At 51.3% G+C, this 13521-nt stretch overlaps 1 protein-coding gene across 3 annotated transcripts in view; it reads right to left on the reverse strand.

Annotated features, from left to right (window-relative positions):
* Window positions 1-876: 876 nt before the first annotated feature.
* The window catches only part of AMPD3 (adenosine monophosphate deaminase 3), a 50306-nt gene continuing 37661 nt past the window's right edge, over window positions 877-13521 (reverse strand). For all 3 annotated transcript variants that reach the window (XM_069554400.1, XM_069554399.1, XM_069554398.1), the window contains exons 8-15: window positions 12338-12469; window positions 11646-11809; window positions 10591-10717; window positions 7897-8060; window positions 6803-6923; window positions 5539-5712; window positions 3537-3647; window positions 877-2505 (exon numbers count right to left, since the gene is read on the reverse strand). In XM_069554400.1, coding sequence (XP_069410501.1) covers window positions 2329-2505; window positions 3537-3647; window positions 5539-5712; window positions 6803-6923; window positions 7897-8060; window positions 10591-10717; window positions 11646-11809; window positions 12338-12469 — 1170 coding nt within the window. In that variant the 3' untranslated portion in view covers window positions 877-2328. The remainder of the gene's footprint in view (window positions 2506-3536; window positions 3648-5538; window positions 5713-6802; window positions 6924-7896; window positions 8061-10590; window positions 10718-11645; window positions 11810-12337; window positions 12470-13521) is intronic.

Raw genomic sequence — 13521 nt, forward strand, 5'->3', positions numbered from 1 at the left:
GTCTTTGATTCCAACTGTGATCGCAAAAGAAAGAGATTCACCCTAAAAAGGCCAGTTAGGTTGATGATGTAATAAAAGTGCATCATGCTATAGAAAAAGGTATCTGAAAAGCGTGCAGGTCAGGTAAAATCCAGTAGGTATTTGACTGAACAGACTGGAGATATATCCAGGGAAAAGGAAATGGCCATGTGAGACTTTACTCATGAACTATTACAGCAGAAGTTAGAAAAAATGAGCAAAAGTTTCCCTCCTGGGTTTTGAAAGCTTCAGTTCAAATTTTGAGTTTTCCTAGTGAATGTCATCCATAGCTGAATCTTGATTCAGAAAAGATAAATTAGTAATTATTATTAATAGCTTTTCATGATGCCTGTATCTTTTCTTAAAATTTAAAGATTTGCCTAAAATAGTTTAAAACTGTTTAGCCACAGTCCTAACAGACTTTATTTAATAATTAAATGCTTGATACACATAAAATGACAATGAAAAACTGTAAAATACTTGTTATGTTCAGGCAAATGTATACAAATGGCTTTTTAAAAATAACGAGTGCTTAAAATAAATGCTCAGTTTTCATTCAGTTTCATGGTTAGCTATAAGATAGCATGTTTGCCTTGTAAAAAGACTGTATTTATTGTTCTGTATGCTAAGTTGACCAGTGGAGGGGATAATCGTTATAAAGTAACAGGACAAGACAACCTAAAGCCAGGTAAGCATCTTCGCAGGCAAAAATAGTGTTCTTCTAACTCTGTAATGATTCACAAGGGCTTACTCTAGTCTATATTTGCCCATAGAGATAGACAAGAAGGTCCTTGAGCAGCCTCTTGAGTTCCAGGGTCATACAACCTTAAAATATTTCCAAAAGAGGAGATTCATTCATTTTTATATAATATACATTTATTGAGCACCTACTATGTACAAGGCCCAAGTAACACAGATGAAGAGTATGTTGGTAAAGCTTAAATTCAGCCTGGTCTTTAAAAATGCTTTCTACCTGGCCCCTGGGACCACATATATTCTAAAGAGGTCTGCATATTAGGTAAAGGAGAGATTTCACCTTGGGGCGGGGCAGGGGGGCGGTGGAAAATGCACCAAGTTACAGTGATTAAAAAAAATTCTAAATGTGTCAGGCCTGAAAGAATAGTGGGGAAAGGACTAGATTAGGATTAGGGAAACCTAGGTCTCAGCCTATGACTTATTAGAGCTGTGTGACCTTAATCAAGTTTCACTTCTGTGGCCCTAACTGTTCATAAGTAAAATGATAATTGGCCTACAATCACAGAATATTAGAGCCAAAAGGAACAGAGGTCATCTAGTCCTGTGTTTTCAAAGTCCTTAGTTCAAATGTAAATACATAGAAGCCCCAGTATAAAACCAATGAAAGCTGAGTCACCTTGAAGTAAAAGCAGCACCTCAGAGCCTCAACCCCTTTCTCATTCCCTGCCCTGAAGTGGTCCAGGAGCCGAGCTCACAGAACACCACGGAAAACCACTCATCTGATCTAAATCTTCTCCTTTCAGATGAGGAAACCAAGACACCGAATAGGAGTGATGGCTGTGATATGAATATTTGGTTTCCTAAATACGAAGGGAGGAGGGCTAAATAAAACAGTTTTAAAAACTCATTAAAAAAAAAAACGCAAAGATGTTTTCTAATTCTCTCAAAGTAGCTCCTTTCTGAAAGGGAGGTTTGAAGTAGATTTTAAGGCAGCGAGCCCATGAGAGGCCAAAATGAACAACCACCAACAAGTTGCGGAGTTTCTAGAGAAGACTATGGCAGAAAACCACAGACTTCATATCACTGGGCACTAGACCATGTAAGATCCTGGCCCCCACAATGCAAGCATTAGCACTTTGAAGAGGAACATTTGGAAAATTGGGAATTAGTCCAGCTCCAAGATCCCCAAGGAGGAGTCACCATCTATTACTCAAAAATAGAAATTGGCATGAAGTGAAGTGAAGTCACTCAGTCGTGTCCGACTCTACAACCCCATAGACTATAGCCTACCAGGCTTCTCAGTCCATGGGATTTTCCAGGCAAGAATACCAGAGTGGGTTCCCATTTTCTTCTTCAGGGGATCTTCCCAACCCAGGGATTGAGCCCAGGTCTCCTGCATTGCAGGCAGACACTTTACTCTGAGCCACCAGGGAAGCCACCGAAATGGGCATGTTAGACCTTAAAGGGAATAGTGCAACCAAAAACCACTAGTTTGAAAGTTCTTCAGCGGTATCCTCTCCATGGAGGAAAGTCCTAGTTTGGTATCTTGACCGCTGTTAATCACGGCAGACTTGAAATTAAACCAAAAAGGTAAAACACGTGTCCAACGCTCGACTAGTTGGTCAGGGCTGTGATCTCTTCTGATTTCATGGCATCAGACAGGAAGCTGAGCTCATTGCACAGGGTCTCGTATCGGAATGCCATCCGGATCTGAGCAACATTTGTCTTCCGAATATCATTTCCTTCAGGTCCTTCTTTATAGTAATTTTGTCCCAGAAATTTTTGCTTTTCCTATGGACCAAGAGAAATACAAATGAAACAATGTACCTTATATTCACTTTCTATATCCACATGGCAGCTCAGACTTAGCCGTACCAAATCAGGCTATTCCTCCAAAGCAGATCCTCCATCAAGACATCTTTCCTCACAGAGCTGTTACAAAATTCCTCCTGCCTTCCTGTCCTCGAGGATGTCATCCTGATAACCACATTCATTCCCTTAATTTCTAACGGTGCTTTCCTTGATCAGAAAGACAAGAACTATAAGAGCCACTGGCAATGAAGCAAGCAAGGTGAAGGCGTGAAGATTCTAGAAGTCTCTCCCGAGAGCTGACAAGGGCACACAGATGTGCCTGGGGACAACCAGTCCAGGGAACCAAGTCCCCACAAAATGAATCTTGAGCCTTGCCTCTCATCTGCATCAGAGTCCAACAAGAGCAGCACAATGCAGCCCTCTCCTTATACCATTGACACTGCCCAGGGGAGCTGCCCAGGGACACAGACACCCGCAGGAGCAGTGGTTCTCAACCCTGGCTCCATATCAGAGTCACCTAGGGAGCTGTTAAAATAAATGAGTGATGTCTGGGTCCCATTCCTGGAGTTTTCTGTTCAATCTAGGTACTGTTCAGCTATTTGAGAAGCACTGAGTGCTTATTATGTGCCAGAGTCTAATCCTGACCTCAGGGATGTAATGCTGAACTTATATTCGGGAAGGCAGGACAGAAAAACACATGACTCATAATGGCAATGTCGGTAGTAATAAGTGTTATGGAAAAAAACAGACTTAAGGGATGGATAATGAGGGCAGGTGTGTGGCTGCTATAGAATGAGTGATCGGGGAAGGCCTCTCCAAGGAGGTGACGTGTGAGCAGAGATCTGAAAAAGGTGACAGAGCAGCCAGGAAAATGTAGGCGTCTCCCCAGCGGTCTCCCCGAGAATGTGGCAGAGACCCTGCTGGTGTCATCCACCCCCAGGGGCAGGGCCGAAAAAACGCCTGGCACACAGCAGGCATCTGACGTACGAGGTGGAAAGGACGAGAGGTACCTGATGCGAGAGGCCGCTCTGCAGCACACTGTTCCTGGCGATCTCACACAGGTCACACGTGCTCAGCTTCCACACTTGAGCCGCAATTGCGTATTCCTCCATAAGCGCTTCCTAGATTCCCCCCAGAGGAAACGTTAGATGGGAGTCTGTCCATTTCAACGCTTGGACATTGCAGATTTCATTTTTCCTTAAGAACTGGCACATGGACAATAAAACAACATCCCCCTCCCCCTAAAATCACAAACTCCCAAGATCTCTTTTGTGTGAAAGTTCAGGTAACCAACGACAGAGATACCAAAGAACAGCTGCAGATTTATCTGTTGACCACCACATGTTCAAGGCCCTGCGCCCAGGACTAGGGGGCGCCAGCCTGCTCTCCTGTGCCTGTCTCCCTGTCAGGCACACTTTTAATACCCACTCTGCAGCCTTGCTTTGTAGTTAACACTTTTTCTTAGGATTGTCCAAAATAAAAGTTAATCTGGGTAAAGTACTAACAGAGATGGAGCATTAATTAGGAATGAGACGTGATCAAGGGTCAGTAGTGAGACAGTGTAAGCCCACGAGGATTTAAGCTTGAGCTGTGCGTTCACTTCGTTTTCTCAGCTGTGAAATATCTCACATCTATCACAAGTCCTTCCATCACCTCTTTGCCACATCATTGCCTCTGTATCCTAGGCAGTGGTTCTGAAAACATGGTCCCATGATTCCTAAGGATCCCCAAGTCTTTTTGAAAGGTCCTCCCTTTTCCAACTATGTATTTATTTTGTGAGGCAAGATTTCTTCATGCACTTTGGTAAAAACAATTTGTCACAACAGATTGACTGCAGGAACAGAGATGAGAATCCAGCTGTCTTCTGTCAAACCAGACATTAAGGAGATTTGCAAAAATGTAAAGCAATGCTATTCTCTATTTTGTTATCAAAGTTGGTGGAAATATGGTTATTTCTCATAAAAATTGGTAATTGTATTAACATTTCATGATTTATTAGTGTTATTTTTACATGAGTTGGGCTTCCCTGGTGGCTCAGAGGTTAAAGCGTCTGCCTGGAATGTGGGAGACCTGGGTTCGATCCCTGGGTTGGGAAGATCCCCTAGAGAAGGAAATGGCAACCCACTCCAGTACTCTTGCCTGGAGAATCCCATGGAGGGAGGAGCCTGGTAGGCTGCAGTCCATGGGGTCACAAAGAGTTGGACACGACTGAGCGACTTCACTTTCACTTTACATGAGTTAATATTTTTCCATTTCACACAGTTAATTTTCGCTAGTTACAAGGCACGTCAACCTCAGCTCTCTGAGAGCCTCAGTTCCTCATTATATAAAGGGGTCTTGAGATCAGAGGCTTCCCTGGTGGCTCAGTGGTAAAGAAGAACTCGCCTGCCAGAGCAGGAGATGCAGTGTGATCCCTGGGTCAGGAGGATTCCCTGGAGAAGGAAATGGCAACCCACTCCAGTATTCTTGCTTGGGAAATGCCATGGACAGAGGAACCTAGCAGACTGCATAGCCCATGGGATTGCAAAAGAGTCGGACACAGTAGTGACAGCACGCACACGTGAGACCAGAAGCTTGGAGCCTGTCCTAGAAGACCTAGGCACTTCTGTTTTCACTAATCTGTGGCTGGTCTCATCATCACCACCACATTTGTGCTGGTACACTGGTGACTGGTCCCCATGCATGACGCCACCTTTCCCTTCCTCCTCGCAGTCCCAGAGATCCACAACTTCCTAGTAATCATAGTGGTAACAAAACTGACAGCTAACATTTTTAATACGAGTAACTCTGCCAATATTACAGAGCTAGGGAATATCAAAGGAAGGGAAAATGAAAGGCAAAGAAAAGAAATCCTCATGGTTTCAAGAACCCCAAAAAAGGGCTTCTGGGAGGAACAGCTTTCCCTCACCAGGAGCTTCCTCTTGTCTTCACTAGCCCCCAGTGCCACCCCGCAGGCACCGTGTGCTCAGGTCCCTACCGTGGGAGGATGACACCTTCCCCTAGAGTCCTCACCTTCGTGTAGTGAAACTGCATAGGATCGTCAGTGGAGAGAGAAACATGAAGCCCCTTGTGCAGGAATTCCCTCAGAGGGTTTTTCGAATATTCGAGGAACAGACTGTTGTTGCTAAGAGGAGACATGGCAATGGGGATCTGAGCCAGGTAGTAGAGATACTGCAACACCGGACTCTGCAAAAGAACCACCAAACTCAGGGGACAAGAGCCAAAGGGGGGGAGCATTCACCAAGGGAAGCCAGGGCTCTGGGCAGTGTCTGTGGAAGACCCCTGAGCTCCCTGCCAGGACTCTGGACCCCACCTTCTGTGTTCACCTCTCTCCTGCATCGGGGCCCATCCCTCCCTGGGACTGCTCTCCTGCCCGCTGTTGGAAGCGTTCCGTCTCAGCTCCAGACCGGAAGCACAGCTCAGGGCAGGAAGGGCACCTGCCAGGCCCTGGGCTGACACCAACCTACATCCTCCCCTCTCCCAGGCACTGACCCCAACAAGTCAGCCCTTGGAGATGCCCCACTTTTGTTGTTTTGCTTGACCACAAATATTGAGGTTGTGACTGTAAACACTGCAACTCCTTGGAGGTGGAAAGGGGTGGACATGACCGGGCTAGAGTGGTTCTCTGATGTAGCACCCACCCCACACAGAAACATGAGGCATGGCTAGACTCCCCCTCGGAACACGGAAGGAGAGGAGTTTGAGCAAATATCCTTCCTATGGAAGTGAGTCAAAATATGGAGAAGACTGAATGCAGAGAGTTCACGGTAGCATTAGTTACACAGGCAAAAAGTCGGATGGATTCTGTGCAGCAGCTGGAGAAGGGCTGTCCTTCCGCAGCCATTAGGATGAGCAGCCAGATGTCATGTCACAGCACAGAAAAACGCTTGTGAAACAAAGTTAAGGGACGAAGAAGGAACTGTGTGTTATGATAATAAGCTTATTAAAAATATGCCCTGGAAAAAAAATATGGGAATTGGAAATAATAACAAGCTAATGATGCTTTTTTTAAGTGATAGCAGTAAGGATTTTTTTTTCTATTTCTCCACTTTTTCGAAAACCTAAATTGTGATTGATTTGATCATATTATTTCATAATTAAATATAAAACCAAGAGACTACAGATAGCAGAGCCTAGAAAAAGAAAAAGCGTTTCTGCATCACTGGCCAGAGCCTCCCAGGGTATGGCCAGAGTCCAGGCGGTCACCATGCTCCCCAGAGGAGCCCCAGGGTGGGACTGTCACTGCAGGGCAGGCATCTGTCAGGGGCCCGGTTACCTTCTTGAGGAGCAGCCCGTGGGAAATGTTGTCAGCGGTCAGGAAAGCAGAAACCAGGTGGGTGATGGAGCCGGCCTCCCCACAGTGAGGCCGGAACAGGAACGTGCTCAGGCCCCGCTCCCTGCAGACATGAGGCTCGTGGTGAGAAAGGACCCTTGGCCCACCTGCCCCAGCATCCGTGGGCCCACGCCACTTGCCAGGGCCCACTCCAGGGAAGATGTCACCCATGGCAAGGTCAGCACAGCTGACACACAGCACCCTGGAAACAACCTCTCCCCAAATCTGAGACCCAGGCCCAGAGCTCCTCAGAACCAAGAGATGCCATCTCCGGGGAACAGAGAGGGCCCAGTCCTCCATCCATCCTCTCCTCCTCTCCCCCAGGGCCTGGCAGCTCAGATTCAGACAGGAAAGGCCCTGAGAAACCATCGAGTCCAGACTCTGTTGTAAGAAGGGGGCAATCCCAGAAAGTGGAGCCAGATGTCAGAAGCCCCTGAGCAGGGCAGCAACAGAGCTGAACTAGAGCCCCTGCCTCAGAAAGCTCAGCCCAGGACTCCACCCCTGGCCGTCTCCTTAAGTCGTGGTCCCACTCCAAAGCCCCACACCCAGGAACGAGCGCTGGCTGAGGCCTCAGCCTCGCGACCCAGCAGGGGTGGGAAGGACCGCTCAGCGTCCTGCCGCCTGGACCCCGCCTGGGTGTGTGCACTGGGGGAGCCTGGGCACACAAGACCACTGGATGGAAGCTCTGTGAGGGCACGAATACAGTCTGTTTTGTCCCCTATTATGTGTCCTGGGCCCAGGACAGGGCCTTCACTTGGCAGGTGCTGTGATGTGTTGAATGGATGGACACACATATGAACGCCATTGGTGTGGAGGTGAGTGAACATGTGTTGGAATGTCATGTATCTGCGACCTACCAGGGATGGACACACACACAGAAGTGTGGTGTGTGTATGGACACGTGTGTCCAGGCATGGGGCTGGCTGCCTTGTATGTGTGATGGTGTCTGCGTGTGTGCGCGGCCCTGCGGGTATGGGTCCAGTGCAGTGGGTTGGGGAGCACCCCAAGGCAAGGGTGTGCAGGGCCGGCTCACCCACCTGCGGAGGTTGTTCAGCACCATGATGTTGGCGTACATGTAGTACAGGTAGTAGCTGTAGGGCGGGTTCTGCTCGCTGGTCCAGACGTCCGGGCTGGGGCTCTTGTCCGAAAACATGTGGTCGCTGTGCTTGGACTCATCATCCACGCTGTCAAACCCTGTCACCTGGGCAGGAGGAGGGATCCTGCGTCAAGCTGCGGCAGACGGGCTGCCAGAGCAAAGTGGTAAAGGCCTCGGCGCCCAGGCCTCGCAGCTGGGGACCCCGGGGCCTGCCTGAGCCACATTTCTCCCAGGGACGGGGAGTGGGCACAGCACCCCAGGCTGTCCCTCCAGGGTTTCCAGAGGCACCTGGAGCACCAGCAGCAACAGTGAAGGGGAGCCCAGGCCAGGCCAGGCGCAGGGTGAGGCGGCTGGACTCACCTCCCGGCCTCCGCTGTGCCATCAGCAGCAGTGACAACGGCTGTGAGGCGAAGGGGACAGGCGCTTCCACACACCTGTGGGGCGTCAGGCCCTGCCCAAAGCACTGACCACACACGTCGGCTAACTCAGCGCTAAAGCGGCCCTGTGAGGCGGGCTTGGCTGAGGGCAGAGCAAGGCTGGTGAAGGCACTTGCCCACGTGAGACCACCAGCTGAGCCTAAAGGGCTCGGGGTCTGCACTCTGGGGCTGCAGGTGGAGGATGCCCGGGGGTGGCCATGAGAAGCCCGCGGGGATGCCTCACAAGCAGGCCAAGATGGGCACCATCCAAGAGGGCTTCTGGGAAGGCTGACCCCTGGCTCCCGAAGCCTGCCCTCTGAGCAGGGTCGGAGCAGCTCAGAAGATGCCCTCCCCCCAGCATACTCACACCGACACTGGGCCCACCCTACACTCCACGGGCCCACCCGAGTCACCAGCCTCTTGCTGCCGCCTCCTCCCAGAGGTCGGGCCCTGAGGGAAGACGTACCTGCGAGGACTCGGCTCCCAGCCGGCACGCAGGGCCGCTTTGCTCCCATCACTCGGCCACAGCAGTGCTTTGGGAAGGGGCCCCTGAAGGACTGGCCCAATCTGGGGGGCTCCCAGCCCAGCCCCAGCCAGGTCTGCCTGTTCCCAACAGGGCAGTAGAGGCCCAGGGGAGCAAAGGACCACCAAGGTCTTGCCAGAATCTTCCCTGTAGAGTCACGTGTCAAAGGAAATGATGGTCCCCACTGTAGCCCTCAGCATGGCCTGGACACATCTGGGGGCCAGAGGGGCCTCAAGTTCTGCTGTCTGCATGGGCAGCTCCATGCTGCTCCTGAACTCTCAGGGCCCAGCACGGGGGCAATGTCAGCCCCTCTCGTGAGCTCTGTGTCCCCCACGCAGGGCCCTAATCTGGACATCCCAAGGGCCTCAAGCACAGAATCTGTCCAAACCCCAACTCCTCCTCCTCCCCAGCCTCTCCACTCCCCACACAGCGAGCAGTGTCCTCCTAAAGGCACAGCACCTGCTCCCCTGCAAAACCAGGCACCAAGGGCCCCGCCAACTCCTCCCCCACTCACCTGCAGGCCATGCCCAAGCCCCATCTGTTCTCCAACTGCACCCACCACCTGTATACCCCTCACTTTCCTTAATGGGAGGCAGGATCCTATGGGACCGATGACTCTTGGGTCAGGACCCTGGGTATGAATTCCAGTCCTGCCCCTTTTAGCTCTGCGGTCTCAGTTTCCTGGTGTGTAAATTGGAGCTAGTAGCTTCACAGGACTGCTGTAAGGATTAAGTGAGATAATCCACAGTGTCTGAACACACAGCACACATAATCATGCTGGCTGCTACCTAGCAAATTATGTAAAATGGGGCAGTCATGAGGGTGAGGTGAGATCGCCTCATGGCGTGGGTCACCGGGCCGGGGAGGCCATCGGTGTGAGCTGTTACTACTACTTCAAGCCCCCTTCACGTCTCTACTGCTGGAGCAGGCCCCCAACTCTCACCTTGGCCCCCTGCCCCCACCTCCAGCTACTTTCTGTTCCAGGGCTTTCCTCACTCAATAGCCTGCATGTTGATTGTCTAAGACATAAATTCAATGCTGGTCCTCCGCCTGTTCAAACTTTCCAGCACCCCCCAACCCTTCCCCCTACAGATACACTCAGCCATCCCTCCACCCCTACCTCTTTACCCTGAGCCCTCTGGGATCTTCCCTGCCTCCCTCCCTGTCAGAAACCATCCACACCATAACCTCCTCCAGGCACCAAACTTGCCTCTCACCGTCTGCAGCCACCTTTGTTCTGGGGACCCAGAGGGCGGGACAAGCCCCTGCCCCGCTGATGCCCTTCCTACCCTTCTCCCCTCTCCCACAACTAACCAGAAAAATATATTTTGTGGGGCTTAACCAAGCAAGGTATGAGGACCACTCATGTTCAGGGGAAAGCAGGAGTCTGAAATGTCTGCAGCTGGGGCAGGCCTGGTCGTTTCAGCCCCGCCTGGCCAGGAACCGACTCTTCCATCTTTCTGCCCTGTGGCTGCCTTCCCAGCACCCCACCCATGCCTGCAGGGCCACCCCAGAGGAGAAGGGAACGTCCCTTCTCTGCAAGAAGCTTGTTATTCTAGGAATTCAGCTTCTTAGGGTTGGACACTTCATGCCTGGGGCACACCAGTGATCTTAGAAGGTAAGCTGACCCAACTTGCTGGGAGTCTTCTCCTCCCTTCCCCACTGGGCACATCACCCGACCGCCACACATGCTTACATATTTGAGGAAGAGGTGAAGCTCTCGGTGATCTTGAGGGTTGATGGTGGCCTCGAAAAGGGGCAGGAAGATATTCTCCAGCATCTTCCCAAAGCTTGGCAGCAGCTTCTTTAACCTAAATATGTCACTGGGGGAAAGCGAGACTTGCCAATAAAGGTGGTCCCAATAGCCCCCTCGAGCTGTCAGAGACCAGCCCTGGTCCCTTCCTCAGGCAGTGCAAGTCCCCAGTTAAGCACCCAGGGCAGGGTCAGAGGTGGGGCTCCAACACAGATCCTTCCCCTCCTCGCCAAGTTCTGCAATACCAAGCACTGGTTGGCACACTCAGCACCTACCCATGCCCATCAGTGAGCTTTCTTCAGCTAGAGGCCTTACTGGGAGGGGGGCGCTGGGATTCAGGCTGATCCAGCTCCCTGCCACTCAGCTCAGTTCCCCTAAACCACAAGTCCCAGCCACTCCAGGAGCCCTATATTGCCCAGACTGGAAAGGACAGGGGTAGTCTGAGCCATATCCAGGCAGTGGGCCAGCAATCTGCCCATCAGATTATGCAGACTCCCAGCCTCACCCAAAAAGGTAGTCCATCCTCAAATCACAGTGACAAGAAGATGGGCAGTCGTTCCCACCAGGGCTTCCCAGGTGGTGCAGTGGTAGAGAATCAGCCTGCCAATGCACGAGATACAAGGGACACGGGTTTGACCTGTGGGTCAGGAAGATCCCCTGGAGAAGTGCATGGCAACCCACTCCAGTATTCTTGCCTGGAAAATTCCATGGGCAGAAGAGCCTGGTGGGCTACAGTCAATGGGTCGCAAAGAGTCAGACATGACTGAGCAATTGAGCTTGTTCCACCAGGCCTCTGCAATGATATGTTCTTCAAAGAACAGTGTTGAAGCATTGCAAGGTATCTGTGCAGACCGCCCCTCTCTGTCGGGAGTCCCAGGGACCAGGCGTCGGCTGGCACTGGAACAGGCTCAGCAGATCCTGCAGGACAGGCTCAGCAGGTCCTGCGGGACAGGCTGGTGACCCAGAGGACACGGGGAGGCAGCAGCTGCCACACTTACTAGATCCGGGGCACCTGGATGACCCAGCGCATGTGGGGCGAGTAGACCTTGTTCTGGATGAACCAGCGGGCCAGGCCGGGCCACTCCTCGGGACTGCGGCCATAGATGGAGAGCCGTGGCTCTGAGTACTGGTACTTGCTCTCCTCCAGCTCCCGGGCCACCTCCTGGCACCAAAGAGCTCAGATCAGCCCAAGGGTGAACCTGGGTTGACCCCAGCAGCAGACCCTGCAGCTCCCCCAGCCACCAGCTCCCTGGCTCGGAAGGCCTGATCTACACCTCTTGTTAGCACTCACTCCACCTTCGTGGGGAAGAAAGCCCTGGGCTTGCACAGTCACCCATGCGACTAGAGGCCCGGCAGCAGAAGCGTCGCCAAACAGAGCGAACCTGTACCCAGTGCAGGCTGCAAACACGCAGAGCAGCAAGCCTGGATGTGGAGGGCTGGCCTGGGATGGACATCCTCCCCTTTCTCTTGCCTGCAGTCAGCACAGTCCATACACAGCACTTCCTGCCCACCTGGAAGCCGGAGGCCAGGGCCACAGCACTGGGCACTGGGCACCTGCCCCTCACCTGAGCTGGATGGACAGGGATTCAGGAAGGGGAAGAGGACAGGAGGCCCTGCAGGCCCCCACTCCCTGAACGCAGATGCCGTCGGGAATCCGAGGAGGGCTTGCAGATGCCCAGGGCTCGCTCACCTTGACCATCCGAGCAAAGTACTCTCCTCCTAGGTAGTTTTCTGTTTTCAGATACAGGTCTCGCAGCTCGCTGGCCCCCACAGGGTTGTACTTGGAGTTGAACTTGTCAAAGCGGTGGAACGTCTGCCGGCCCTGGAGAAAGAGACGCCAGCCAGCTCACACGCTGTCCTGCAGCCACCAGACACACGCCTCCTCCAGCCGTTACACTGTGGCCTCCGCAAACCACATTGAAAGGCACCTTCTATGTCAGTTTGTATATGGAAGCTTGGAAAGTCCCAGGGCCGGGACCACACGTCAGCCCTGGCATCCTTCCCCGAGACCCTCCGTAAAGCAGGGTCAAGGTCCTCGTGCTTCTAGGAGCAGGGCTAGCTGAGCAAGCAGAGAATACTGAGCCATCCGTAATAACGTGTGTCCTATTACTGCCACTGCATAAGGCCCTTTCTCCATCATTCAGTGTTTGGTTTAAGATTTTTTCACTGTGTTGAAATGTATACAACACAAAATGTGCCGTCTTCACCATTTTTAAGTGTACATTCACACTGCTGTGCAACAATCACGACCATCTGTCCCCAGAACTCTTTTCATCGTATAAAACTGAAACTACGTCCTCACAAAACAGTGACTCCTGACGACCCCCTCTCCCAGCCCACAGGAACCACCATTCTCCTTCCTGTCTCATGAGCTTGCCTGTTCTAGATGGCTCATACATGTGGAATCACACAGTACTTGTCCTTTTGTGTCTGACTTCTTTGATTTATAATGTTTTCAGGGTTCATCGTGGATGTGGCAGGTTATCAGTACTTTATCCCTTTTTAGGGCTGAATAATATTCCTCTGTGTGTGTGTGCACATTTTGTTTATCCATTCAAGTGGTGATGGACACTCTTTGGCCACTGTGAGTAATGCTGTGATAAGCACTGATGTGCAAGTATCAGTTTTAGTCCCTGCTTACAATTCTTTGGGGTATACACCTAGGATTGGGATTGCTGGACTATACAGTAATTCTGTATTTAACTTCCTGAGAAGTGGCCATACTGTTTTCTATAGCAGCTGCACCTCCATTTAGTATTTTAATTACACTGCAATGTCATTAAGGCATGTGGTAGTCACCATGTTACAAGCAAGGAAATAAAAGCTCAAGTGAATTACTCAAAGGCACTTAACTCTTACGTAGCGGAAATGGGA

The sequence above is a fragment of the Ovis canadensis genome, chromosome 15 (genome assembly GCF_042477335.2).
Source record: "Ovis canadensis isolate MfBH-ARS-UI-01 breed Bighorn chromosome 15, ARS-UI_OviCan_v2, whole genome shotgun sequence".
Taxonomy (NCBI): Eukaryota; Metazoa; Chordata; class Mammalia; order Artiodactyla; family Bovidae; genus Ovis; species Ovis canadensis.